This window comes from Liolophura sinensis, chromosome 1 (assembly GCF_032854445.1).
Source record: "Liolophura sinensis isolate JHLJ2023 chromosome 1, CUHK_Ljap_v2, whole genome shotgun sequence".
In the NCBI taxonomy this organism is placed as follows: domain Eukaryota; kingdom Metazoa; phylum Mollusca; class Polyplacophora; order Chitonida; family Chitonidae; genus Liolophura; species Liolophura sinensis.
Genome location: NC_088295.1, coordinates 17,825,209 through 17,851,913, shown reverse-complemented (window position 1 = coordinate 17,851,913; position 26,705 = coordinate 17,825,209). Strand labels below are relative to the sequence as shown.

The 26,705-nt window shown below is 37.3% G+C and overlaps 1 protein-coding gene across 1 annotated transcript in view; it reads left to right on the top strand.

Moving 5' to 3' along the window:
- The first annotated feature begins 2,308 nt into the window (after positions 1–2,308).
- Positions 2,309–26,705, top strand: part of LOC135482224 (uncharacterized) — a 31,220-nt gene continuing 6,823 nt past the window's right edge. Inside the window, 27 exon segments of the mRNA XM_064762098.1 lie at positions 2,309–2,606; positions 3,383–3,502; positions 4,631–4,777; positions 4,916–5,065; positions 5,224–5,598; positions 6,050–6,221; positions 6,499–6,660; positions 7,165–7,232; positions 7,427–7,565; positions 7,966–7,997; positions 8,281–8,430; positions 8,850–9,085; positions 9,087–9,100; positions 9,422–9,475; positions 10,413–10,434; positions 10,829–10,884; positions 11,175–11,248; positions 11,391–11,450; positions 12,392–12,509; positions 12,980–13,101; positions 14,523–14,705; positions 17,003–17,132; positions 18,723–18,805; positions 19,738–19,811; positions 20,050–20,101; positions 20,382–20,468; positions 21,379–21,470. Of these exon segments, the coding sequence (XP_064618168.1) occupies positions 3,395–3,502; positions 4,631–4,777; positions 4,916–5,065; positions 5,224–5,598; positions 6,050–6,221; positions 6,499–6,660; positions 7,165–7,232; positions 7,427–7,565; positions 7,966–7,997; positions 8,281–8,430; positions 8,850–9,085; positions 9,087–9,100; positions 9,422–9,475; positions 10,413–10,434; positions 10,829–10,884; positions 11,175–11,248; positions 11,391–11,450; positions 12,392–12,509; positions 12,980–13,101; positions 14,523–14,705; positions 17,003–17,132; positions 18,723–18,805; positions 19,738–19,811; positions 20,050–20,101; positions 20,382–20,468; positions 21,379–21,470 (2,960 nt within the window). The 5' untranslated portion in view covers positions 2,309–2,606; positions 3,383–3,394.

Here is a 26,705-nt window from a genome sequence, read left to right as displayed (position 1 = left end):
CAATCATAAATATAAAGAAACTGCTAGAGACATGAGGTCAAGGGGTGCCATTTCTGAACAATTATTCCACCATGGGTAAGTCCCTGAATACTATTGGTCTCCTGTAAAATGGCTTAATGTATAATGTTCTAGTAAGACAGACAGATATGGAAGTTAACTAGGGAAGGCAAAGATATATCTTCACCTATTGGCGATTTTATAAAAGATGACAAATAGGGCTATCTGCACTATTAGTAGTATGACTGGTCTTTTTTTTTTCTTTCTTTCAAACTGCAGTCAAGTACACAATGTTCTCTTGGCACATGAGGCAGATACTGACTTAAGTATGTTTATTTTATCCCTACTGTTAAACTAGAAAAGTGTTCGTTGGGTTGAGTCATCAAATGTTACACTGTTGGCGTACATGGCAGATAAGTAAGCATTGGAACATCGGACTTGGTGAACTACCTATAGCCCTGCACCAACTTTATGGTGGTGTGGGCAATATGCTATAGTGCTGTTCACATTGAGAGGTAAGAACACTTCTCTGCATACAAGACTTTGGACATGGGACTTTGTCAAGTGGTAACTTTCAAAACATTGCAGACCTACTCAGCCAACATGTTACCCCAATTTCAGTGGCGCAGCCACCCAATTTATAATGTGACAGAATATCAAATGTGTCATAGGACATTTTCGGTGTATCTACGCAAAGGAGTTTTATTTGAGTATGTACATTGGCTTAAATGAATTCTTTTTCAGAAGCAGTGCCAAATAGTCAGAGAAGAGAAAATGATTTTTCAGAAAAAGGAGACGCGAAAATAAATCTTGTCGAAGGGGTTTTCTCAGTGGTAAGTGCTTGATAACAATGCAAAAATACTAGTGGATGCAGGCATTACTTCATTTGAAGAAATCACTTGAAAAATCTGCTCCTTCAGTGACTACAGCGTATTAAGCACCATTCTGCATTGAGGATTTTGTGGCTGCACAGCACTACTGGACTATCTGCATAAAATTGATTTATTTGACAAGTGTTTCATGCCATATTCAAAATGTTTCACTTATACAATGAAACCCATGTTTGTTGCTGCAGACCTTCCCAAATACGGCCGGAGGGGAAGCCACAAGGGGTAGACTTGAACTCACAACAACCGCATTGGTGGCTCCTGAGTCACTGTGCAGCACTGGCATGGGTAGGATTGACATTAAGGAACATTTACCGCTGTTCGAATACACATTAAATCTTCCGTAGAATTAATCAACGTCAACCTTGTGGTCTATGTTATTAACTAACCTGATGTGAAAACTAACCTTGGCAAACCAAAAGGCTCCAAGGCAATCACGTCTGTCCATGAACAATATTCACATTTTCTAAGCCTATACCCTAGCAGTTGACGAGTTATTCAGATGGCGGCCACAGTAGGGTTAACTCTGAAAATGTCCCTTTTTAGTCAATTTGTGTTAATGGGATTGACTTTTTTGGTTAGGCCAAAATAAAAACGGGTTAGTTAATTTGTAAGAACACACTGACTTTGCTAGTGAAGACTTATTGCGTCTGTGGACAGCGGAAAATGTCCCTTACCGTCAATCAGACACATTTGGGCTGTTCCTCTCCGCAACTCGGCAGGAGTTACCCCATTTCCGACTGTGGTTTTACAGAAGGTAGATGTTTAAGATGCTGCAATTGGGGGCAGTTGTACAGATAAAGTCAATCCTGGTGTTGGTTCAAGACCCATTTCTCAAATGTTCATTGTGAAAATCAAATTCGCAAAAAAAAATTGACGTCACGTAAAAGCACTCTCGGCTTTACAAATCTTAACGACTGCCTAAGGGAGCAGAAGATGTAGACTAATATCATATAATCCATTCAGCGACTGTCAAGTTCATATTTCAAACATGAGATCATTCAAGCCTAAGATTAGAGCTAAAATTCAAACAATATATGACATTTTTCTGTCCTTGTACCTGATGCTTTCCACCAACAGCGTTTGCTAAGATCAACAAAACCTTGCCATAGTAGAGCGTTGATCAGTTTGCACTCACACCTATGTTGTTGTTGCAGCTGGTGGTGGATAGTGCTAGCAATAAAATTAGTATATCTGACAATCCAACGTGATAAACGCTCAAAACGCATCGCTGCAAACCAAATTATTCTTTATTTGAATCATCGCCTTGTGAAACGAAGAGAATATAAGTTATTAGACCCAGGATGCCCTAGGATTTTGTACGCTATTTATTTTCTCGGCGTGTACCTTGTCAAGATGGCTGAGTAAAAAGACCCACAACGAGGCTACCTTCGTCGACTTCCGGTAGCGACAAGTGCGCGAAGGTTTAGGTAGGACAATGTAACTGAAATTAGTAAATCATTTATTATTTGGTCGATTGGGTTAATTAATATTTCGGAAATCATCCAAAGGGGCGACAGATTAGTATATCACCATGATTTTAATATTGTTCTGTCGTCATTTAAAGTATGAAACTTGTAGGTAAAGTTTGCCTAGCAACAAGACGCCATCCCTTTGCTACAACAACAACGTCCATTCGAACTGTATAGACTACTTAACAACTTAATTGTAGATGCTTGTTTTTCGAAAGATTGATCCAGAACTTTGAAGAATTGAGAGAAGGTACAAATTTTGTTTTGACGCTTTCAACTTTTTGCGTTTCAACGAATCAGATTGTAATGTTTTAGGCCTCTACAGGCCTATATTACTTAAGTATGGTAGGCCTCTAAATAGCGCAATTCTAGGGCTAAGCTTTACAGTCTAGCCTTACCACATCGTTATGATTTAACCTGGCGGTAGGCGAGATTGCACTCAAACGTTTGGAGCACTCTACCAAACCTATGCTCTGAATGTTCCAGTATTCAGGGGTATGTATGGGAGGGGTAGAAATGGAGATTTTCATGTAGCCAAAACAAAGCCAAATCATGGTGGTGGAGGAGAACGTCGAGGCGGAGTTTTAATGTATATCAGATTTGACGAATGCTCCAAGTGCTACAATGCGATCTCGCCTACCACCAGTTTAAAGCATACAATGTGGTAGGGCTAGACTGTATGAAGGCTAGTCCTAGAATTGTGCTAGCATCTGAAGTTCTCTACAGTATATAGACCTAGTTGTTTCAGAATAAATCTTTTTACATAGGGGAATGGAAAATAAACTGAAGAATAATGTGTTTATTCAGTCAAAATATACTTTTGTTGACCTTGTTCTCACAATGGCTAATGGTTTGTTCTTGATTAAATTTATAATGACAAATTCATGTTTGAATTATAGTGAATTATTTTTGTCATAATGCAGTACACTGATATCATTTACTCACATGTATCTCTGTAGCAAGATATCTTTGATGGCATAAAGTTTATTAGGTATCATCAGATTAATTTGTATTTCCATTTTGAAGCAAAAATATAGAATGTCAGCAGCTGTGTTATCTGAGCCCCCTAGCTCTGTCCAGAGTGGGATACCATTGCAAGAGAAGTACACCATAGAACACAAGTCAGACCTTCTATTACAAGAACAGGTAAGGCTTCAAGCCTGAAAATATTGTGTTAAGCTGGTGCTTGACTTGATTGACAAATTTTGAAACTACCCACATTATTAAAAGAGTTATTTATTGTTATATATTTACATGTTATTGGTAGTTTCATCATGTACCAAACTTGGAAGACCTTGTCCTGCAGCTTTTTTCTAGGCTTGGTCTTCACTAATATACCTGTTGACTGTCATATTTGTATAATAGCTTCAGTGAAAAGTTGGTACATTTTTTAAATAATATTATTGATGGCTAATGATAATCCCTGCCCCGATGTTTCATGATGTATATACAGATGTCAGTGGTAAGTTTATGGTTCATTGTATTTTTAGACTGGGAACCTATAAAAAGACATCAGCTCAAAATGTCAAATTTTATTGTATGCTAGAATGTTGTATAATTATATGGTTTTAGATTATAACGATATAAAACATTATGGTAATGTGGTAATTGATTTTTTTCGCGCCCAACATTAACTGGAGCACATTATTAGCCATTTTTCCTATATACAGTATACAATATAAATAGATATGATTTTGTGTCCGGGCTATAACTCCAAGAGTTTTCCACAGAGTTTTCATTTTTGATGGATACATACATAAGCAGATGATGATGTGTCCTGACTCACATTTTTCCATTAGTGCGGTTGTCATGGTTACCAGATTGCCATTTTTCCTGTGTAGATTATTAAAATAGAATATGATTTCGTGTGCAGGCTATAACTCCAACAGTTTTCCACATAGAGCTTTAATTTATGGTGGATACATAGATACACAGATGACGATGCGTCACAATTGGCATTTGTCCATTTTCCTGATTGTCATGGTAACCAGATAACCATTTTCCTTATATATATTATATAAATACAAATGATTCTGCATTCTTGCTACAACTCCAACTCATTTCCACAGAAAGTTTTCAGTTGTGGTGGACACATTTTTCCACTTGCATGGTTGTCATGGTAATGACATACCTATCATCAACACCCATGAAAATTCCCTTCATGGGTTATGCTCACTACTTTGCTGCTGATACTCTTTCATTTGAAACTAATGCATTTGTCAGGGTGTATTTCGTGTTTACCTGAACTCTTGTTGTCTTTACACTTTGTTCCAGGTGGAGAATGTAAGAAATACTCAGGATCAACTTGATAAGTTGATAACTGAATTACAAATAACCCGCAGCAAAAGAGAAGTTTCTGTTATCCAGGCTAAAGTGGAAGAGTTGAGGAAGCAATCTGAATATGAAGTTTTGAAACTACAGGTAATATAAGTTTATCACCACTCCCATAGTTGATGTCATTGTGTTGAGAGTATATGGTAATCATGTACAAATTTAGTCTACTTTGCCTCAAGAACATAATTTTTATTAAACGGAAACCTATCTGCCATTACCTTGCAGGTTGCTAGCAAAATCAGTCATGAGTTAGCCCATACAAGAGCTGACTTAGAGAGGGCACTTGCAGGGAGAGGAGATATCCCTGCATGCCGCAAAAGAGTGGCATGGTTGGAGGGGAGAATGGAGAGGGTCATGGGGAAACAACGATTATCTGTGAGTTTGATTTTTTTTTTTTGATTTTTGAAGGTAGGAATGCTTTTTCACATACGTTGCATGACAATGTCTTTTCTTTACTACTCCATGAGATGCTTATATTTCAGACTCTGTGTTTGTTGCATGTATTTTATGCAAGTTTTCATCATACTTTGTAGAAACATGTGTGCAAGCAATACATCTCTTCACCAAAGAAAGTGACATCAAGCACTGATGTTATAAACAGAGCAGCTCCTCAGGATTTCATAAATACCAGATCAGCAGTGGTCCTGTCTTTCAATGATGATGGCTCTGCTGGGAACAAGATAACACAGGCATCAGACAGTGTGTTGTCAGTTCATGCCGATGAAGAAGATTCAGTTATAGCTGACAACAGCACCCTGCACACCGGAGATGAGATTGACCATGTGGAAATCAAGTCTCCTGCAAAGCAGACAGTCTGTGAACCCTCAGATGGTATGAAGGAATTCTCTGAAGATTGTGAAAGGCCCAGGCTAATTCACAGTGCTCCTGCTGGACAGATTGCATGCCCTGTAAGAACTTTTAGTATCTTATAATACCCTAATTCCTCAACATTTTTGCATTTGAAAGAGCAGCTTTCAGTATGATTTATGCACCTTTTAAATGTGAATTGAGAGACAAGACGGCATTGGTTGGATGAACCAATTTTTCATGGGCTTCAAAAAAAAGTATAATGTCATCAGTGTACACAGAATAATGGCCTCAGAATACACCTGAATAAACTCCTTGCAAACATGTAAAAAGAATACAGCAAATTTTTTTTGTCAATCAACAAGTATTGCTTACATGTTATTTAATGTGTAAGATGAAATCCCAAATTGCAAGTGTTCATCTTGTTTTTTAAATTTGAATTCAATGATGATTTCAATGACTATTTGTCAAAATACTAAATAGATTGTGTACATCATTGGGTGAATATACACCTGTGTGGAAATAACTTTTTATATTCTTTTGTCTGTTTAGAAAGAGGATGATGATGTAGGCATAAGAGAGCATCCTCTAATTAGACTACAAAGTGAAAGTGAAAGTCACCCGGGAAGTCAGATTATTGATGATATTTCAGTTAGCCAGATAGACAAGTCAAGTGTCCGGGAAAGCCAAGTCAGTCTTGTTCCTGTGGGAGGTACAGCTAGTGGTGAGTCAACATATAAAAATTGTGCATTTTGAATGATGAAATATAGCAATCTATGTGTGTGAAGTGGCATAAAGCTGAAGTGACATTACTGGTCCCAATATGGTCAGAAAAGGCCGCAGTAGGATCTAAAGATTTAAATGCATTTCATTAAATCGAAAAATATTCCAAAAAAATAGACTATTTTCCCGGACAGTGTTTAATAGTCTTTCATGTGACATGAACTTCACGCTAGTGTGTGTTTTGCCTTTCATAAGAAGTGGTGTTTTTTTTTTTTCAGATGAAATTAAATCAGAAAGTGATAGAGATGAGGCTATGAAGTACTGGCAGTCCGAACACCACCGCTTTGAGTCCAGTGAGATTTCTCGTGCACTGTGTGATGCTGATCCTTTGTCTTACCACCAGATGGCATTAGCCATTCCAGGATCTTTCTTGTCTCGTTGTAAGTACGTTTACATGATGTTTAGCTCGATGGATACTTGTCATTTAGTTTGCAGTGTGCATATTGATGTTCAGTTAGACATATTCAGTTTGAATTAAATTTGTTGTTCACATTAAAGTGCCACATATAATGGAGTATCCAAAGCATTCCCCTGACAACTGAGCATGCATCCCCAGTTTTATACTCCCCTCTAAAGTGAGGCCTGTGATTTTTGATATGGTGTGAACATCTTATACAAAGTTACTTTCCCTGAGGCCTCAAAAGGCAGATGCCATTTTGACCTTGGAAATATATTTGTACTATATATTTATAATACAGCAAGTTTAGTGTAACAGTTTTCCATTTCTATACATGTCATTTTCACTGAAGTATAACTTTAATTACATGTTCTTGTAGTTGTTTTAGTTGTGTGTCAACTAATATACATGAGGTACATGTTTTAATAATGTCGCTATTATTGTACTAGAAGGATTCTACATGTAATACTTTTATTTGATATTTCAGCTCAGAGTGACATGCTGGCATTACCTTGGAGACCTCATCGCAAGGGCAGTGACATTCAAGACATACATGTAAGAGACACTTAGTTTTACTGTTCTCATTAAGATCTAACTTGAAGATTAATAGAGTCATATTGAGTGATGCATTGTGTAACATAACCTTAACAGGCCTACATTCATTAAACTTATAGTTGATGTATTTCTGAATACTGTGTCTGCTGTGTAGAAGGAAATATCTGAGTTTGAATGGTTCTGGATGTTCACAGAAAATAGCTCTCAACAAGTTGATGGCTCGCTTGAACCAGATGTCAGATAAGGTGTACAATGCTGCCATGTTGTCTGTCAAGTCAAAGCCGACAAAACCAGAACTGAAGCCAGAGGCTAGCTTTGCGCAGAGTTATGACAGTAAGTATACATGTACTTGATTAAACACTGGTGAACATTGATTATTCAGCAGCAAAATGTGTAGTTCATTCTGTTTTTCTTCTCACTTATTCAGTGATTTGAAATCCAAATGTTGATAACTCATTTGTCAATACCTTTTCTGAGGAAGTGGAGCTATGGATTAAATTGATGCCAGATGGTTGACAGGAACAAATACAAAGAAAACAAATCTGAAATGTTTTTGCAGTTTTAAGGATGCTTGTCTTGAATCATTCTCAAGTGAATATAATTGTCTTTTCTTTACATCTTCATTAACTTTTTGACTGTGAATTTATCAGTGTTTTTGTGTGAAAGTTGAAAGTTGTCTTTCCCCCATTGCTTTCTAAGTAAATGAAGTACTTTTCTACTTTCTGCAAAACAGCTGGGAGTAAGATCTCTTCAGATGACCGAAATGTAAGTTTTCAGAAGTCTGCTTAAGATTCATATATACTACATACATATATGTACTTCTAAGGTTACACTTACGTTGATTACCTGGGAATTAGTAAAGTCTCTGTACTTAAAGATATTGTAAACATAATGTACGTTCAACTTAAGCCATGGTCTTTTCTTGAATTTTTCAAAATTGAATGTTGAATTGAGTTAATACTGAATACACTGTATATAAATAATAAAGATTTTCTGCTGTCCTACTTTTTGTTCGGTAATTAGTCATCTATATGTTACCTGTATTCAGAAGGCTGATGTGCCATCAGGTGAAAAGACAGATGTGAACAGTTCCCTCCCCAAACTACAGCTGAAGAGACTTGGCACATCAGGGTCTGGGTGCATGGTGTACTACCCAAACCCTATACCCCCTCCACAAAAACTACCACTTACCAGGACTGTAAGTTCTGAGCTTCTAATGCAGCTAGTATATATTGTTAATGCATGTAGTGTATTGTTGATGTTGAAGAAAATAAAACTTGGAAGACTGGGTATTTAATAAGACCGAAATTTTGGAAAACAAAGCTACTTATTTATGTGTAATTTAAAATCAGCGCTTTAGAACATTTATACTCACATGCTTAGTATTTATTATGATATTAGAAATGTACAAATATCCATGATTGAAAAGTTTGATTTGTGAGAACAGAAAATCATTTAACACCAAAAGATATGTTAATGTAAATACAAAAAACAAAAATGCAGCTTTATGCATTGTAAAGAATAGTCATGAAAACAGTGAATGCCAAGTTCTATCTCTATCCATTCTGAGTTGCTTCTGTGATGGTATCTTCTGTATGTGTTACATTCTGCGCACAGAACCATGAGCTGGAGTTTCCTCGCCTCTCCAGCTATTACTGTGACGTGACAGATGACAAGAGGAAACCTGCGCAGAGAATCGTAGATCAACATAACTTATATGAGGAAACAAAATTCAGTTTGTATCGGGAATCTTCCAGAGGAAGCCTGGGTGGTCCTAGTGCAACAGAAAAACGTCTTCGTAAATTACTGGAGAGTGATGGCACATGCACAGTCACGGCTTCCGCCAGGACATGTGGATCTAAAGATTCGTAAGTCTCACCCAGTGTTTGCCCACAATAATAGTAGTATATTCAATATGGACATATTCAAAAGCCTGCAAGGAAGCATGGGGAGGGGAGGAGGGGAGAATTATTTTGGCATGATTTAAAATTCAGTTAAGTTGTGTATCCAACATAGCGCAGCAAGATCTTCAATAGCATTACTTTGTAGTAGAATTTTGTCCACATTATGAGTTATCCCCCTTGATCCATCCTCAGACTGGTTGTTTTTTGACACGTAGTTTGTTTTTGTATTAAGTATTTTTTAGTTTAAGAGAGTATTACATTTTACCATGATATTTACAATTTCAGGGCACTTTCTAGTGCCAAATCTCTCTCACCAATGGAACTCTCTAAGTTGCGAAGGTAAATTTACTCTTGTAGTGCCTGCAGATCTAGAAATCTTTCATACTGCTATTACATTAGTGATGCATGGCTTGACAGTGTATCTTGTGTGTTGTATAGCTGTATATAGAGTACATATACATGTTGCTTGTGTATAGTTCCAATGTACCTGTGGATCATTCTGTTCTATATGTGGTGGTTTAGTGCCTTGTGACAATTTCCATAGTGCACGATCTACGCTGAAATCTGTCTTGTATGGTGATGTGGAGTAGTGCATCAGTGATATTTGCTTCATGGTAGTTGACATTTTCTCTGCATGTTCCACCTGCATTTCTTCCTGGTAGTGGAGTGCTACAATGCAGTAGATTTTTATGCAGTGTTGAAGGCTGATGTATTGTAGTGTGGTGTATGGATGCATTCACACACTACATGTGCATGATTATACTTCATGTGTTTACTCAATAGTCACACCAAGTATGTTCTGTCACTAGCATGATTTTTGTTGTCTCTTATAACTGTTAAAAATCACATTACCTGGTCATGTGTTAACAGGAGTTGGTCAGGCTATTATAAAACAGCGTGGGGGGGGGGGGGTCCATGGCTCATTTGGTTAGCGCGCTAGTGCAGTGTAACAACCCAGAAGCCTCTCACGAATGTGGTCACTGTGAGTTAAAGTTCAGCTCATGCTGGCTTCCTCTCCGGCCGTATGTGGGAAGGTCTTCCAGCAGCCTGCAGATGGTTTTGAGTTTTTCTGGGCTCTGCTCAGTTTCCTCCAACCATAATGGTGGCAGTGCATCTGTCGTAGGTGATCTGGATGCCCTCAGTCTTCTTTCTGCAAGGTAAAATTGCTGATAAAGATATACATACATTGCCTCACTGCAGTAAGTGTACATCTAAGTTACTAGTAACTTGTATCACTTATAATTAAAGGGACAGGCCATTGTGTTTTCTTAAACAGGTACACACTACAAAAAGAAAAGGTGACTAAATATGTTATACTTTTTTCCCTTTGTTTGCATGTCATTGCATGCAACCATTTGTTCACATTTCTTTTTTTGGGCGTTTTCAGTATGACTGTTTGTTTCTCTATCTAAATGCTTTTTAAACGCTTTTCCTGTGTTACATCTGGGATTAAAATAGACGTCTATCTCAATCCCTGATTACATGTGCACGCAAAGACGTAAAACATTCAGTTTTCTTCTGTACATGAAAGTAAACTTGTGTGTTAAAGAGAACATTATTTAATTTTAAGAGGAACTGACGCGCATTGGGATCATTTACAAATTGCAAATTTACACTTTTTTATTGCTTGATGTTGTTTAACTTATTTGTTAAGAACTTCATTGATTAATGTGCCATTTTATTTGTTGACAGACGGAAGATCAAGTCTCATTTTGCTGTGGCAAAGGCAGTAGCAAAACTGAAAGGACGTAAGAGCTTTTTGTTCCCTGTGATTTTTTTTATGTTTTTTTTTTTTTGTAATGTGTTCTGAAAAGTTGTCTCTCTTTCATCTCTTTATAGATTTGGCCCAGGTAAAGTTTCCAGCTTAGCTCACGTGTATCTCACTATGATTTCAGGTGGCCTTCCATGGGATGGGTTATTGGCTTTAATCATTATAATATGGCTAAATAATAAGTCTCAATGTATGTTTTCATTTTATTATTATTTATTTTGTCTTTATTTACTGTTAAAATTTGACAAATCTACCTCCTTTTTTCAGCTAACAAATGGACCCTTTTGAAGCCCAAAGGCAGTGGGATGGACCACTCTGGCATGAAGTGGGAAAGAGTCAAGGTAACTCAAAAGTTGTTTGACCTTTTCTAAGGAATAATTATTTCAAACTGTAGTACTTGCATCTAGTAACATTTATTGTGTTTATAAGTCATTTATATTTAGCAGTCAAAATTCTAATTTTTACATTTTTATTTCTTTTCAGACTCTTGTGCATATAAACCTGGTATCAGAGAGAGTAGAGGAGAGAATAGATGCAGCAAAGGTAATTATGTGTTCTTATAAAAGAGGAAAGAAGTTTTAAGCTGTTTTTAGGTGTAGTGCACTTTCTTGGCGTCAGTGTCAGAACAGTGAAACCATTGTAAATGTTAATGGTGGTATCTCAGACAGTACTGCGTGTATTGAGCGCAGGTTTTGCATGCAAGCAAAGCTCGGTTATATGAGGGTGATGATTCTTTCTTGGTCGTTGATATATTGATTACCAAAAATTACGAACTTCATCTCTTAGTGTCCTGTGTATTCAATGTTTTGAGTTCTAGTTTTGCATACATGTAAGCACAATAACATGAAGGTGATGTTAATTAATGTACATCACAAAACTCATGGCTTGGTCGAACTAAATGTTAAAGGTGGTATTTCATGTGTCTCCTACAGGCAAGCTCTTCAGTAGCCTTTCTACCAGTCTTCCTGTTGTTACATGTTTTCGAAGATAAGCTTTAATTCTGTCTGCTCTGTGGAACATACAATTTGCGTTAGGCTTTTCATGTCCTTCAAATCTTAAGCAATATTGGTGTACCCAATTTCTTGTAATTTTTGTGACGCCAGGTCTGCTCATTTAAGCCTATATATATGTAAATTGAGTTTATTTTTCCTTACATAGTTAGGCCATCTAATGAACAACATACTCATATCTTTACTTTTCCAAAACGCTGGTAAAGAAATGTAATATTGTACTTTCAACACTAATAATATCTGTCCCAAATTTTAGAAGACTAAGGGTACGTTGCTGTTTGTTCATTATTGAGCATAATTAATCCTATGCTTAGAAAATGTCAACAAAAAATTGTAATCTATGGTGGTTGTAATCTGTGGCAAAAACTATGGCATATGTTAGTCACAATCAGTTTGAAATTGTTTTGTCGATCAGGGCCTTGATGGCATCACATTATGTTATATCAGAGTTTGTGTTTTATTTACTTTTCACAGCATCTTGGACTACTCAAATGTTCTGATGCCATGGTGTTTTTTGCGCTCAAAGAGAGAATCCATAAAGATGAAGAGAAACGTGTACAATACGAGGCTGCAAAGTCTCTAGTTCTTATTGGTATAGTTGACTTTTTTGTTAATATTTTTTCACCACACTGTCATCAACTTGATAAATGTTTCCAATTGCCATCACTGGCGTCTGTAGATTGTTTTACCTTCAAAAGTAATAAAAAAGTGAAATATAGATATTTTAATCTTTGGATATAGGTACTTGAAAGAAAGAATCAATAAATATACTCTGTAAGTTCAATTCATATTATGCGCACTACATGTATGTTCCCAAGTATCATGTTCGTCAAGTAGAGTTTTAAACTTTTCATGTGAAAACCTTGAACACTGGTTTATACTGTATTTCCCCTATACTAGAATATTGGTATGTTAAAATGCACTTTCAGAAGAAAATAAAGATGAGAAATTAATCAAACAGCAAAACACCTTAAGGCATATATAAGGTATATGAATGAGTCAGAATCAAGCCAAATCTTTGGATGATTTACAGGCAATTTTAGATATGTACATTGCTTACAGGTTGTTGGGATGATGATGTCATGGAGGTTATTCTACAGTTTCTGGTGATTGGGAACTCAGATATTCGCTCTGATCTCATCAACACCATGGCTGAGGGCAAAAACTTGCAATATGTGGATAAGGTGAGTCGCATCCATCAGTTTGACAGCATTATGTAAAGTGAGTCATATCCATCGGCTTGATGACATTGTGTAAGATTAGTCACATCTTTTACTCTTACTGCATTTTGTAGGGTGAGTCACATCCTTCATTCTTACTGCATTGTGTAGGGTGAGTCACATCCTTCACTCTTGCTGCGTTCTGTAGGGTGAGTCACATCCTTCACTCTTACTGCATTGTGTAGGGTGAGTCACATCCTTCACTCTTACTGCGTTATGTAGGGTGAGTCACATCCTTCACTAATATCATTGTGCAGGATGAATCTCAGTCTTCAATTTTACAACATTGTGAGGTGTGAGTCACATCCGTCGCCAGTATTATATTGTATAGGGTGAGTCACACCTAACTGTGCAGGATAAGTCACATCCTTCACTCTTACCTCATTGTGCAGGATAAGTCACATTTTTTACTCTTACCTCATTGTGCAGGATAAGTCACATCCTTCACTCTTACTTCATTGTGCAGGATAAGTCACATCCTTTACTCTTACCTCATTGTGCAGGATAAGTCACATCCTTCACTCTTACCTCATTGTGCAGGATAAGTCACATCCTTCACTCTTACCTCATTGTGCAGGGTGAGTCACATCCTTCACTCTTACCTCATTGTGCAGGATAAGTCACATCCTTCACTCTTGTTACATTGTACATGGTGAGACACATCCTTCACTCTTGTCACATTGTACAGGGCGAGTCACGTCCTTTACTCTTGTTACATTGTACAGGGTGAGTCACATCCTTCACTCTTGTAACATTGTACAGGGTGAGTCAAATCCTTCTCTCTTACCACATTGTGCAGGATAAGTCATATCATTCACCCTTGTTACACTGTACAGTGTGAGACACATCCTTCACTCTTGTAACATTGTACAGTGTGAGACACATCCTTCACTCTTGTAACATTGTACACGGTGAGACACATCCTTCACTCTTGTCACATTGTACAGGGCGAGTCACATCCTTCATTCTTGCCACATTGTGTAGGGTGAGTCTCATCCTTCCCTCTTACCACACTGTTTAGGAGAAGTCACATCCTTCTCTCTGAGCACAGTGTGCCAGATGAGTCACGTCCTTCACTCGTACCACATTGTGCAATGTGAGTCACATCCTTCACTCTTGCCACATTGTACAGGATAAGTCACATCAGTCACTCTTATCCCATTGTGTAAGGTGAGTCTCTGACTTTGCTCTTGCCACATTGTGTATGGTGAGTCAAATCCTTTGTTCTTTTTGCTTGGTTTAGCCTGTTGTCTACTTCACTTTTTACGCAACGTGTCTTTTTTATCTTCAAAAAAAAGTAACATTTTAGATTTACATCACATTATGTTTCTGTTCTTAAAGTAATTATTTCATGATTGCTCTCATGTAGCTGTGTTTAATTTCAGAGTACAGTGTCATTCCCTGAATTGGTCAAGGTATTGAGTCATTTCTGCAGAAATCCAGACCCAGATGAGATAGCCTTTGATGCTGCCATTCTGTTGGGGAAAATGTGTGTGGCTGATAAATATGCCAAGGCTCGACTGAAGTCTGCACTACATCAAGACTATGACACACATCATAAAGCTAAGGTACACAAACACATCACAAGGTTAAAGTACATATACACCTCACAAAGCTAAGGTACACCTCAAAGCTAAGGTACAAACACACATCACAACCCTAAGGTACAAATACACATGATAAAGTTAAGGTGTACAAACACATCACAAAGCTAAGGTATAAATACACATCACAAAGCTAAGGTACAAATACACCTCACAAAGCTAAGGTACAAATACACCTCACAAAGCTAAGGTACAAATACACATCACAGTGCTATGGTACAAATACACATACAAAGCTTAGGTACAAAAACAGACCACAAAGCTCAGGTACAAATACACATCGCAAAGCTAAGGTACAAATACACCTCACAAAGCTATGGTATAAATACAGATCACAACGCTAATGTACAAATACACGTCACAAAGCTAGGGTACTAATGTTATAAAGCTAAAGGTATGAAATATATCTCACATGGCTTAGGTACAGCAGCAGACCTTATTCATCACCATTTGTTGTCAGGTGAAATGCATCGGAAAGTCGTATATAAATTGTCTCCCTTTTGTTCAAGTCTAACACAGGGTGCGCACAGTCATTGAAACTCCTTGAAAATGCTTGAAAAATAAAATTTCATTTTCAAATACTTGAGAGTCCTTAAAAAAGACAAATACTCCTGGAAACTCCTTGAAAATCTTAGTTTGTCCCGAACTTAAATATTGTCTGTTGTATATCGGGAGCTTGCTGATAATTCTCCCATAATCAGGGCTTCCGCTGGCACTCGCCATTGTCGCAAATTAAGAACAATTTTTTGAAATGGTGACAAAATTTGAAAAAATGCGAATGTTTTTGGCAACAATTTTATTTACTGAAGAAAAAATACTAAAGTTATACAAAATCACCATGAGAATTTTCTGGGGTTTTTAGCAGATTTTCGCAATTTTTCTTTTGAAAGTAATCCACTTTCATTTCAAATGGCTTCATCTCGGGGAAACAACAACACAGTTGTATGGCAATTACTTGACAGAAATCTACAAAGGGGATTCAGCATTGTTGCAAGTTGACTTACATTAAATAATGCTTGAAATCTTTTTTGTTAAATAACGAATAAGGATCATGGCATTTTGGGGGATGCCTTTCATCGCCAATTGTGAAAAAACAAAGAAAAATTACCAGGGGAAATAAATCAGGGTAGAGTTACATCTGTAAATGAGGTTACCTCCCATGAAAAATTTTAACTTTTCGACTTAATAAATTTTTGGGGGGGATTTGAAGTAAATTAAATGTTTCAGAATATGTGCCGTTATATAAATGTGTATGCCCTCTGGTTTTCTCCTGTCAGACTGTGTTACTCCAATGTACTGATCATAATGTTGCATTTAAATAAACTTAATTTATAAATTAATTTCGTAACTAAATTAATTTCGTAACTAAAATTAATTAATTAATTTTTCTGCTAGAGGATATTACATTTTACTGGGATGTTACAGATAGGTTGAAAAAAGGATTGATTGTTTTTCAAAAAACAAAAACATGCTGCCAAGCATTGGTCCATTATTTGAGGGCAGTTGCTCTAAATGTAATGTTTGATAAGCTCCAGATATAGCTGGAAGAGACCAGTCTGATTCTAGCAGCTACACCAAGGCAGATAACGAATTACAGGAGACCTACAAGAGTCATGGCAGCTAAGGAAGCATGGCTAAAGAAAAATAGTATTTACTACAAAATCTGATGAGTGGCTAAAGTGACTGGCTAAAAAAAAAAATACTGACCCAGAGGAAGCCCTGCATAATGATATATGGCGTTCATTTTTTTGTACTGAGCCAAGGCCGGGTTAAAGAATGTGTCGCATTACAGAGGTGAAGGGCAGATATTTCTTGCAAAAGCAAGTGTACTATTCAATATACATGCAGGCAAATTAAATCGTCTATAATTCAGACTTAAAATATAGTCTATAATTTGGTCCATCGTATGTTTAAACTAGCCTTGAAAATTACAAAAAATTCCTGGAAAACTCCTTGAATTACATTTTCATATACCTGTACGAACCCTGTAACACAAAGGGAAGGGTGGGGAAAGTTTGTTTGTCTCTTAAAGCAGAGTGGTTGGTCAGTGAAAATCACTATAATTTCTTCACATTTTCAATTCATTTCCCCTTGTTGACAGGCTCCACATTCTCAGTACTTGTATTTCCCCTTGTTGACAGGCTCCACATTCTCAGTACTTGTATTTCCCCTTGTTGACAGGCTCCACATTCTCAGTACTTGTATTTCCCCTTGTTGACAGGCTCCACATTCTCAGTACTTGTATTTCCCCTTGTTGACAGGCTATAGAGATTTTGATCAAGCAGATGAATTGTACGGACTGGGAGGTGGTAGAGGAAGTGCTGGAGTTACTGAGGGTGTCCCCCGTGTGGAAATACAGGGACTTGGCAGCAAAACTTCTCATTCTCTTAGGTAATGTGTACACTCTGTTAATAGAGTCACATAATATATTACACACATCTAGGCAGTGGTGGAGGAAGTGCTGGAGTTACTGAGGGTGTCCCCAGTGTTTAAATACAGGGACTTGGCAGCAAAACTTCTCATTCTCTTAGGTAATGTGTACACTCTGTTAATAGAGACACATAATATATTACACACATCTAGGCAGTGGTGGAGGAAGTGCTGGAGTTACTGAGGGTGTCCCCAGTGTTTAAATACAGGGACTTGGCAGCAAAACTTCTCATTCTCTTAGGTAATGTGTACACTCTGTTAATAGACAATTAATATATTACACACATCTAGGCAATCATGCAGGAAGAGCTGGAGTTACTGAGGGTGTCCCCAGTGTGGAAATACAGGGACTTGGCAGCAAAACTTCTCATTCTCTTAGGTAATGTGTACACTCTGTTAATAGAGACACATAATATATTACACACATCTAGGCAGTGGTGGAGGAAGTGCTGGAGTTACTGAGGGTGTCCCCAGTGTGGAAGTATAGGCACCTGGCAGCAAAACTTCTCATTCTCTTAGGTAATGTGTACACTTTGTTAATAGAGAGACATAATTATACACAATGTAGGCAGTGGTGGAGAAAGTCCTTGAGTTACTGAGGGTGTCCCCAGTGTGGAAATACAGGGACTTGGCAGCAAAACTTCTCATTCTCTTAGGTGATGTGTACACTTTGTTAATAGAGACACATAATGTATTACACACATCCAGGCAATCATGCAGGAAGTGCTGGAGTTACTGAGGGTGTCCCCCGTGTGGAAATACAGGGACTTGGCAGCAAAACTTCTCATTCTCTTAGGTAATGTGTACACTCTGTTAATAGAGACACATAATATATTACACACATCTAGGCAGTGGTGGAGGAAGAGCTGGAGTTACTGAGGGTGTCCCCAGTGTGGAAGTACAGGGACTTGGCAGCAAAGCTTCTCATTCTCTTAGGTACACTTTGTTAATAGAGAGACATAATTATACACAATGTAGGCAGTGGTGGAGAAAGTCCTTGAGTTACTGAGGGTGTCCCCAGTGTGGAAATACAGGGACTTGGCTGCAAAACTTCTCATTCTCTTAGGTAATGTGTACACTTTGTTAATAGAGACACATAATATATTACACACATCTAGGCAGTGGTGGAGGAAGTGCTGGAGTTACTGAGAATGTCCCCAGTGTGAAAGTATAGGCACCTGGCAGTAAAACTCCTCCTTCTCTTTAATAAGTATGTATGTACAGTTTCTTTGAGACACATAGTGGTACATATTCACTCAGGGTGGTCACAATTTCTGTCTGCATTTTGCAAGTGGTGACAGGGTGAGTGCAGGAAGCAGATGATAAAGTCCATTTAGGTTTTATTAAACTTGATCCATATATCATGTGAAAGACATTTTGTCAGATATATGTTTGATTGTAGTGTTTTCTTTGCCTTCAGCAGATTTATTCATTGCTATCAGATTTAGATGTCAATTCAAATCACGGTTGCTGCATTTTGTATCTCCAATGTTTGTTTTTTTTTTTTTTCATTTTTCCATGTCTGTTCACTAATGTAATTTATGCGTACAGGGATCCATTCTGTATGTAAGGATGAGAAAGTAGAGAAAGTGTATGATCTGCTGGAGAGGAAGTTGTGGGATGAACCAATCACAGTGAGTAAGATATGTCGTAGGAATGTTGTGTGTACACTTCTAGTTGCTAAAGCAGCCAACTGAAAGTAAGGAAAATTCCAATAGAGCTACTTTTTACCTGATATTTGCAGCATATTATCGTTCATGAATTCCTGTTTGTGCCAAACTCACTTTTTTCGTTTTATTTGTTGTATACGACCCTAATTCCTCAACCTTTTTGCACATAAAAGAGCAACTTCAGTGCAATTTATGCACATTTTCAATTTGATTTTGGAGACAAAACTACATTAGTGGGATTGGCCATTTTCTGGGCTTCAAAAAAATTATAGTTTTAGCAGTCCACACAGAATAATGCCTTCAGAATGTGCTGAAATAAACATCCTGCAAACATGCAAAAAGGTTGAAGAATTAGAGTAGTATTTTATACTCCTATGACATACATACATAAATCTCGTTTAGTAAATCTGCAGAAACACACACCAATTTAATCTTGAATGTTGAACATTGTACAACAGAGTCTTTAATTTCTCAATCAAGCCAACATGTATCTACACATACTTAATCAAGTTTATTTGTTCAGTGTATTCATATGTTAACATTGTTGAAGAAAGTACAGAGTTGGGGTGAAGTTAAATAGGAGGCTTCATACATCAACTGAAAAAGTACTGACAACAACATCACATTATTGTTTGAAACTCACAACACAAATCTTTTTTGTCATGGATTGAATGTTTTTTAGTGTATTTCTGTAGATGCTTAAAAACAAAGTGCAATAAAAAAACTAACCTTTTCAATCAGCTTTAGACTATAAAGGGCACGATTTATTGTATTGAAAAATGAAAACATGACCAGTTTAGCTCACATTAAGCACTGTATCAAAGAAGCAAAACACTTGAAGAAGTAGAAAGCTTGTATGCTATTAGATGATGGTTACTGTGTGTCATTTTCTGCAGGAGGTGCGTTTATCAGTGGCTAAGACAATCACTGCATTGAACATGTTCCCTAAAGCAAGTGAAAGAGTTGAACAGTAAGTATTCCTATTTGTTCACCCTTGGGTAAGGTTTTCATTGCTAAACTGTCGGAGATGTTATTTTATAGGTTTTCAGTATTTATAGGATTCTTATTGTCAGGTGTGGCACTAGTCTGTGTTGATTGTGTATACTAATTTTAAAGCACCCATGATGTCTCTGGAGATGAGACATTATTGTAAACCAATAATTCTGTTGTTTACACATTTTTTTAATGCTGTTTATAAATATTTATAGGAGACTAGAAGATACTGATGAAAACATCAGAGCTCAGGCTGTGATATCACTGGTAGGTGATGCATACATTCTTCAACAGGAGAGTTTAGTTAAATATAGTACAGTAAACATGTGCGGGTTGTTATACATCTTGAAAACATAAATACTAATACTGTCCATGTATTAAGTTTCAACAATTAACACTGTTTCAGGCAACTTTAAGTAAACCACCAGCTATTCGATGATTGGTTATTTTGATTGATTTATTTTTAATTATAGCAGGCGTGTAATTATGAATATTCCATTAGGCATATCAATAAAATGTTTGAATTGTTTTATTTGAAAAACATAAGGGCACATTGGGTATGAAGAGCGAGAAAATCATCCGACAACTGTTAGAGATGATTGAGTTGGATTCCAGTGAATATGTCCGTATCATGGTGAGCCTTAACACAAGATCGGTTTTCATTTTGTACTTTTTCTGACTTTTTAAGATGACAGTTTATTGTCTTGAGACTGCTTTGGTGGCCTAATGGTTAGAGCCTCTGCCTCGGAGTCGGGAAATCTCAAGACTGAACCCGGGTGAGGTCATGCCAAAGACTTTAAAAACAGTACTTTATGCTGCCTCGCTTGGCGCTCAGCACTGAGAAGTTAGAGTGTGGAAACATAATTGGTCAGCCCAGTGTCAGTGTAATTTGACTGGATGGAGAGTCATGTCTGGTGTCTTCAGCATGATACTTCAGTGGCGACAGCACTTTGGTGGTATGGACTCACCCTGGCACAAGAAGACACAAAATATGTACACACACCTAATGACTCCTTATTGTCATATGACTGAGAAATTGTTAAGTACGACTTTAAACTCCAAGCGTGCATACATATATATTGTATCAAAACCATGTTTATTTACAATCTTGTAATAATGGTGTTATAATATTGCAACCCTTGTGAGTTTTAGTATGCAGAATGCCATTAGAATAAAATTACTGTACAAATGTACATCTTACACAAAATAGATGTGCTTGAAAAATGGAGGACCCTCACTTTCCCAATTAACGGTTAAAGCGCCGGCTAACTAGGACTGCCTCGCCTTGATCACATGTGGAAATCCACTTCTCGTGGCCTCGAAAGTTCTTTTGTGTGAAGAGGTTTGTCAAGTACATGTAGCTGACAAAGAATGGTAGTACCCAGCTAAAATTTCCTCCAGCCATAAACCAAACCCTCATCAATCATAAAAGTAAAGAATTCTTGAGTACCATTGAACACCAATCAAATAAATACATGTAAAAAAGTGCAAGGTGCAATTGCAAATCACATGTGCAGAGAGAAAATTTGGATCTTATCTTGCAGATTGTGAGAACCTTTAATACTCTGAATTGGAATGACAAGCGCATCATTCGTGTGCTTCGGGAAAAAGAGAGGTCAGAAGGAGTCTTGGCCATGTAAGTCCTATTGGTTTATACTCTCTATTTTATTTTTATTTTTAATTTTTTGATTGGGGGGAGTTGGTACACTTTGACACATTTTTGTGTGTTCATTGTTTTGTTGTGGGATATAAGTACATGAAGAACGTATGTTACTCTTTGGGCTAGAGTGTCCTTATATGTATTAAATTTCTACCATTTTAAAACTGTTGTCATAAAATTAAACACTAAGATGTTCTGTTTTATTGCAGGCAAAACAAAGAAAAATCACATCTGATATGACAATACCTCATCTAATTTGTAAAGTTTTTGGTTTGGATAAATATTTTCTATATTATATTAAAGGCCAGTAGGCCATTTGCTCTGAGATTCTTTATTTTATTGGGGCTGGTCTTCTTGTAGCTCTATGACAGGTGGGGTTTCTTGATAGGAATCTCTGGCATATTGTTTTAGTTAGGCAGCACTGTAAATTTTACAGCATAGGAATTTTCAGAAAACTACCTGTAAAGAGAATAGGCAAAATTAATGTTGAGAGAAACTTTTAATACAAAGCAGGTGCAGAAATCTTGTTTGAGACTATGATGCGAATGGTTTAAGACATTCTTGTAATTGAGTAACACTTTCCTCCTTTCACTTTTGTTTGCATAGTGAGCTGCTATGGGTTATTACACTGTCCTATCCCGGTGTAACATGTGCTGCAAAAAGCAGGACAGACATGCTCAGTTACTAGCATCTTTCAGTAGCTCCCCCTAGTTACCTGATATTCTCTCTCCTGTTTTACCCCAGGGGCTATTATAACTGGGAGAAAAAGGGCATCCGATAAAACTTGACATATGGAGAGCATTGCTTTACTATTTCTTCTTCTGACATTTCTTAAGGCTGCATGCTACAGTAAGGATTCTTTGTGTCATTGGTTTAATGTATAGCAGACAGGCATGTGCTGACCAGATGCAATAATGTCAATTGTTCATCCTTTTGTATGAGTGGCATTGAGAACATGATGTAAGAGCTTAGTATTTATGTAACATGGTCTGTTTTACAGCTGCAGACTGCGGCAGTGGCTCATATTTATGGAGACACTCCTAACCAACCCCTTAGTCCCTAACCTCATTAAGTGTAGGTACTGCACGCCCAGAGAACAATGCTTATTGGCACCAGAACCTTTACTCTGGCATGTAGGCCCACCTGATATCTGTTAATGAAGGTAATCATAATATGTGGTCACTTGGAGAGATATGGTAAACATAAGATTTGACCTCTACAGAATTTGTATTTTCTGAGGGAGGAGTGGTATACTTTTAAGACAAACTTTAAGACTAGGTTTTAGTCAAACGTTAATTCTCCTGCAACATGCATTTTGACAAACCCACAGGTGTTGCGTTCTTCAATATGTTATATCTTATGCATTTGATTAAAAGGCTTCGTTTTATATTGTCACGTTACTCATCTGTTAGCTGTACAACTACATGTATGTATTAAATGTTGATTTATTTCTTTACTTGATCATTAAGAAAACACAGTGTTTCCTTTTGAACATGATGTATTGTTGCTGGCCTTTTTGCAGAACACATCAAAAATGATGAGCAATGCCTGCAAAACAGGAAGCCATGTTTAGACTGAGATGATATGCAGGTCAAGTAGAGGATGTATGCCATATCTGCGACTGGGTGCTTGGTATTAAACCAGTAGTGCCTGGTTTTGACATGGTAGTCATGTTATCCAGGCAGAGCCTGTAGATGGCCTCAGGTGGCCACGGACCCCATGTACTGTGATTACAATGTCTCTCAGCTTAGTCCTGTTTCTGTCTGAGTTTGTGGTAAGCAGAAATTCTCTGTACCCAGACGGCTAGCTTTTATCCTGATGTTTAACAAAAACACAGCTTTAATGGATTTCACATAGAATAAATTGTAGCTAATATCAGTTACCACAGAACAATTTGATTTCTGTGTTTGTCATTGAATTTTCTGTGTTTGTCACTGAATTATCTGATATCATGAGGGGCCTCAGTGGCTGCATGGGCAGCATTCTAGTGCAGCACATTGACTCAGGGGGCTCTCACCAATGTAATCGCTGTGAGTTCAAGTCGGGCTCATGCTGCTGCCTTCTCTGGTCATACGTGGGAATGTCTCCTAGCAACCTGCTGATGATTGAGGGTGTCCTCGGGGCTCTCTGCCCTGTTTCCTCCCACCATAATGCTGGCCACCATCATATAAGTGATATACTGATTTTTGGTATGTAAAAATACACTTGAATATAAGGCCTTAAAATGCAATTTTTAATGTCAATACTGAAGTTTTTCTGATAAGAAACTAATCAGACTTGATTGAAAACTCTGAAATGGCCCTGTAAGGTGGATGAATCAGTCAGAATTATGACAAGGGAAATGTGTCACTTGAAAGAACTTAAGTTTAGGTGAAATAAAGTATTCTTGAATATGGTATAAGACACCAATCAGATAAATAAATAACTAAAATTTGATGTCATGAATACCTTAATTAGCCATTGGTACCCTGAAATCATGCATTTATCAGAAATGATTTTTTAGCATAGTTTTGCTCCACTCGATAGTAACAATTAAAATAAAAGTTTGTCGTGAGAATCATGCGATGATCAGCTGTGGAACACAGGTCAGAAATATTAATAGCTGTAGATATTGTATGACAAGATTAATCACAGAATAAATTAGCATGTAAAACAAAATCTCTTACTGACATGAGTATGGTTTGATAAAAATGTTAATTTGAGAAAACTGTTGAGACTGCATACTTTACTCCGGTTTGTGGCTTTATATGCCACAGTGCATTGTCTTCGTTTTCAAAGTTCCTTTTGGGTAGACGTTACATACCATATTTTTCTGAATACCCTAATTCTTTAACTGTTTCTGCAACCAATATTTTTTAAACATTTTGAGAGAACTATGGGGTGTAGACTTTTATGAAACTTGCATCTTTAATGACACAAGCATATCATTTTTAGCATCATTTCCAAAATAGTTGTAGGCATAAATTCCACTGAAAAAAGTGCTTTGGTGGTTGAAAAGGTTGAACATGTACAGTACATGTGAAAAACATAGACGAAATTACCTTATATGTCTGTTTTTTTGTATAGTCATCAGTTTTATCCGGATAAAGTGCTGTGTAAACAAAACAATTTTTAAAATACATGTCAAGTGTGATATGTTCTGTTCATAACAGGGTGGTTAATTGAATTGTCCCCTCCATTTCTACCTTAAAGCTTTATATGAAAACTGTTTTATCCACTTTTGGCCTAGCCATTGCCTGACATACCAGAGGGAGAGTCCTAAAAAGCCATAAACTTAAACTGTCTGTCCAGAGCGAATTTACAGATTTCCCTAGGTAGTGGAAAACATTTTCTGCAGTGGAGATAAGCAAGAGTTGAATTTTTTGTATTGATTTTTCAATTGTGCGGAAACCTCATGAAAGTGGTGAGTGGTGGTCTTGGTTGGATGAGAGATTGAATTGGCTTCGTAGCGGAACTAGGGATTCTTCTCTAAAAGGACAAATTGAGGTGGGGAGACTTTGGCTGTCGCCAAAGATTGGTTATTGTTTTAAGGTAATGAGATTAGAGTTTCTTCCCCTGCTGGGGGGCAATGCCGTTCCCCTGTGAGCCCGCCCAAGTCCTGTCCTTAACTTTGTTATCTCTGAGAGAGAGAGAGACCAGTATTGATCTATGGATTGGCCTAGCTTTATGCCTAACCCGTCAACACACAGCTTTGTACAACAACAAACTTCCACCCTAAACTCATAAATATAGACTATGACAGCACTTTTTTTTTTAACCAGAATCTAGCCTTTTCCAGTCAGAAGAAGGATTGTAGTCGTAAAACAACACCTAATAAACCAAGGTGCAGGTGTGTTCCAGGTCTTGTGAAAACTAATTACTGTGTTCTTAATAGGCTTTGACAAATGTTTTCAACGTTTTGCTCTTTGAGGAATAACAATGAACCCTTTACCTCATTAGTAGACAAAGACATGGCTTTCTGGCTTATGTTAATGATGATATCACAGATGGACTACACAGCCAAGGCTCCTTTCCTTTATATCGGACAAATGATTTAAAATTGAATTAAACTAAAATTATGTTTGAATACAGTACTATGCATGGTTGTAATCATACATGAAATTCACTTTGTTAAAATGCAGAAAAAATTTGCTTAGTAATATGCTTGTTCCTTGAGGGAAAACATTGGAATAGTGACACATGTACCATGTGTAATTCTGACCTGAACACTTTTCCAAGTGTACCTTTGAGAATAATGTATCATTTGATTAGAGAATGTTCCATGCACTTGTACAATACCTTGTAGCATAAGACCATACTCTAGGAGAGATTCTGTCAGGTGAAAACTGTAACAAGATGTACCTTCTGACATCTCTGAAATCATCATTGACAGTTGTGAAAAGTGGATCAGTGGAGACCAGTTACATGGTGTTCTGCAGGTGTGTTTTATAATTATTTATAAGGAGGCTGCCACATACACAAGACTAAAAGGGTTTTCATTGAGCTTGATTCTTTAATTTATGGACTGGTGGTACACATTACTTTATCCAATATAATACGACTCAATTGAGTCTAGGGCTTGGCCTAACTGGTTATTGGTCGTGCTTACTTCCATTAAGGTCTGACCAGATGACCCGCTGGCTGCTAGATGGTGTCGGCCATGTTTGATTTACTGGAAGCCTTTGGGGAGGATTGAAACAGAGAGAATAAATCAATGTGATGACGGTCCTGTAGCAGTTTACTTCCTCATTTATCAGAGTGCCCTGTACATGTCAGGAAATATTCATTTGTATCAGGCCAGTCACAGATGGCTAGAGAGATAATGCCACTCGCTGCTAATATGGTTCAGAAAATGCCATATATTGTGTCAAACTGTGGCAAGCACATGTTCACCATTTCAATGGACTTTGAGACACGATAGTTCATGTATCAGCTATTTTGTAAACTAAGGCATATACAAGTCTGAGTATTCATTTTTCATTTTTTTTTTGTTCTGACAAAACAGATCTAAAAAGAATGGAAAAACTTAAAATATGATTTTATCTAAGTATTGATATGGCTATGGATTACATGTTCAAATCCAGTTCCAGCTGGTTGCGCTGCAGCTTTAAGTCAGGAGGTTTGGCAGGTACTTGTCGAACAGTGGTGGTTTACTCCAGTCTCTCTCACCTATAAACCTGACCATAATGTAAGTGAAAAATGGTTGAGAACAGCATTAAACATCAAGCAAAG